Source organism: Helobdella robusta, assembly GCF_000326865.2.
Source record: "Helobdella robusta unplaced genomic scaffold HELROscaffold_338, whole genome shotgun sequence".
Lineage (NCBI taxonomy): Eukaryota > Metazoa > Annelida > Clitellata > Rhynchobdellida > Glossiphoniidae > Helobdella > Helobdella robusta.
Window position 1 is genome coordinate 1 of NW_008704649.1, and position 1,851 is coordinate 1,851.

General features: G+C 39.4%; 1 protein-coding gene across 1 annotated transcript; it reads left to right on the forward strand.

The window, feature by feature from the left end:
• Positions 1-79: 79 nt before the first annotated feature.
• Positions 80-1,490, forward strand: HELRODRAFT_184350 (hypothetical protein; the record flags this gene model as incomplete). Its single annotated transcript, XM_009022915.1, has 5 exons — positions 80-123; positions 274-411; positions 516-628; positions 737-949; positions 1,069-1,490. The coding sequence occupies 5 exons, from the start codon at positions 80-82 to the stop codon at positions 1,488-1,490; spliced, it is 930 nt and encodes a 309-aa protein (XP_009021163.1).
• Between the last annotated feature and the right edge of the window lie 361 nt (positions 1,491-1,851).

Sequence of the window (1,851 nt, forward strand, 5' to 3'; positions counted from 1 at the left end):
GCCTATAAATAGAACATCATCATCATCATCGTCATCAGCATCATCGTCATCAGCATCATCATCTGATATCATCAGGTGGATGTGCATTCGATCGCTCCGTCAATCTTTTCTAGAATATCTCAAGTAATTTACGTCGCTAAACTCGGTTGGTCGATCTTTATTATTATTATTATTGTTGTTGTTGTTGTTGTTGTTGTTGTTGTTGTTGTTGTTGTTGTTGTTGTATTATGGCCATCATCACAACAATCACCATCATAACTTGCCAACTTACAGGACGATTCGAACAGACACCAAACAACAACAACACTCTCTACCTAATTCTCGGCCTAATCTTGGGCTTTCTTCTCTTACTTCTCCTCTGTCTTCTCTGCCTAATTTTGGCCCTAATCTTCTGGAAGCGGAAGAAGAAACGTCAAAAAGTGGACCCCAACAACAAAGAAACAGTAATTCAGCCCAACAACAAAAATACAATAATTCCGACGATATCATCAACAACATTACCAACACTAACACAGTCAGGCAAATTCGCGACAAATCATGGCTACTTTGAAGATGACGGCCATTTATTGGATGAGCTTAACTGACGTCCTCTATGAGTACATGTTCCTGCCTAATGATTCGGTGCAAAGTCCGAAAAATATGAGCTCCTTAGTTTCAAGACCCCAGCCGCCATTACCCGTATCATCATCATCATCACCGCCAACAACATCATCACCATCATCATCATCACCGCCAGCAACATCATCGTTATCAGTATCAACATCTGATTCATCATCACCATTACAACCTGTAGCAGCATCGTTATCAGCACCGCAGCCAACAAAATCATCATCACCATCATCATCATCGAAACTCAACAGCAACAAAAGTGACGACAACAGGATCACGTGCCCTCCTCACAACAACAACGACGCATCAAAACTTGAGAAAAATGATTTTGAGATGACGCGTGAGTGGAGGCCATTTTTTAAAATTTCCCTGACGCCAAAATTATTTCCCGTTAAATTTAATTTTTATAACTTGAAACAGTCGAAATCGAATTTATAATTAAATCGTTTCTATTTTTAGCTACTCCGTCCGGGTCGTCATCATCACGATCAGATAGAAGCCTATCAGATCAAAGCGCCCCTAGCGATGACGTCATTACGAGTCTTTCAAGTTCTGCAAATCTATTAGCTGTCGGACCAGAAAGAGGCGTGAAAGCCGGACCAATAGGAAGAAATATCTTAATGAGCCCTCCAAAACTGCACACGCAACCTAGGGGTTTTGCCCCTGCGTCTCATAACGTTCCGGCGGCCGTCAAAAACACGTGGGGTCGAAGCAAAATAAAAGATTCAAAATCGTTCAAGGCAGCAAAAGAACTAGATATCAGTGATAACGACGTCGGAAGTAAACTGAAAGAAAGTAAATCATTCAAGATAACGAAGGATCGAGATGGTGATGGAAGTAACGATGGTGGCAGTAGTTTTAGCGGGAATCTACTTTACTAAAAATTGTAATTTATTGTCATATATTTATTTTGAAGCGAGTAGTAGAACTGCTATTGTAAACGTGATTTTGATTGTTTGTTTGTCTGTGTCTGTCTGTCTGTCTGTCTGTCAGTCTGTCTGTCTGTGTATTCGCGTTCACAATTTTACAAAATAATGTTCTTGAGCATTTTCAGTTTTGTTACATCGTTCTCTTTTATTTGTCTTTCAAATTGAATGTTTATTTATTTCGAACTAAAAAGCTCTTTTGAAATGTTTAATTGAAAATCATTGTGTAGCGTGTAGTCTGGTGACATTGGATTGGTCGATTGACCGATTGGTTGATTGATATATAGGCTGGTTGATTGGTTGACTGATTAACTAA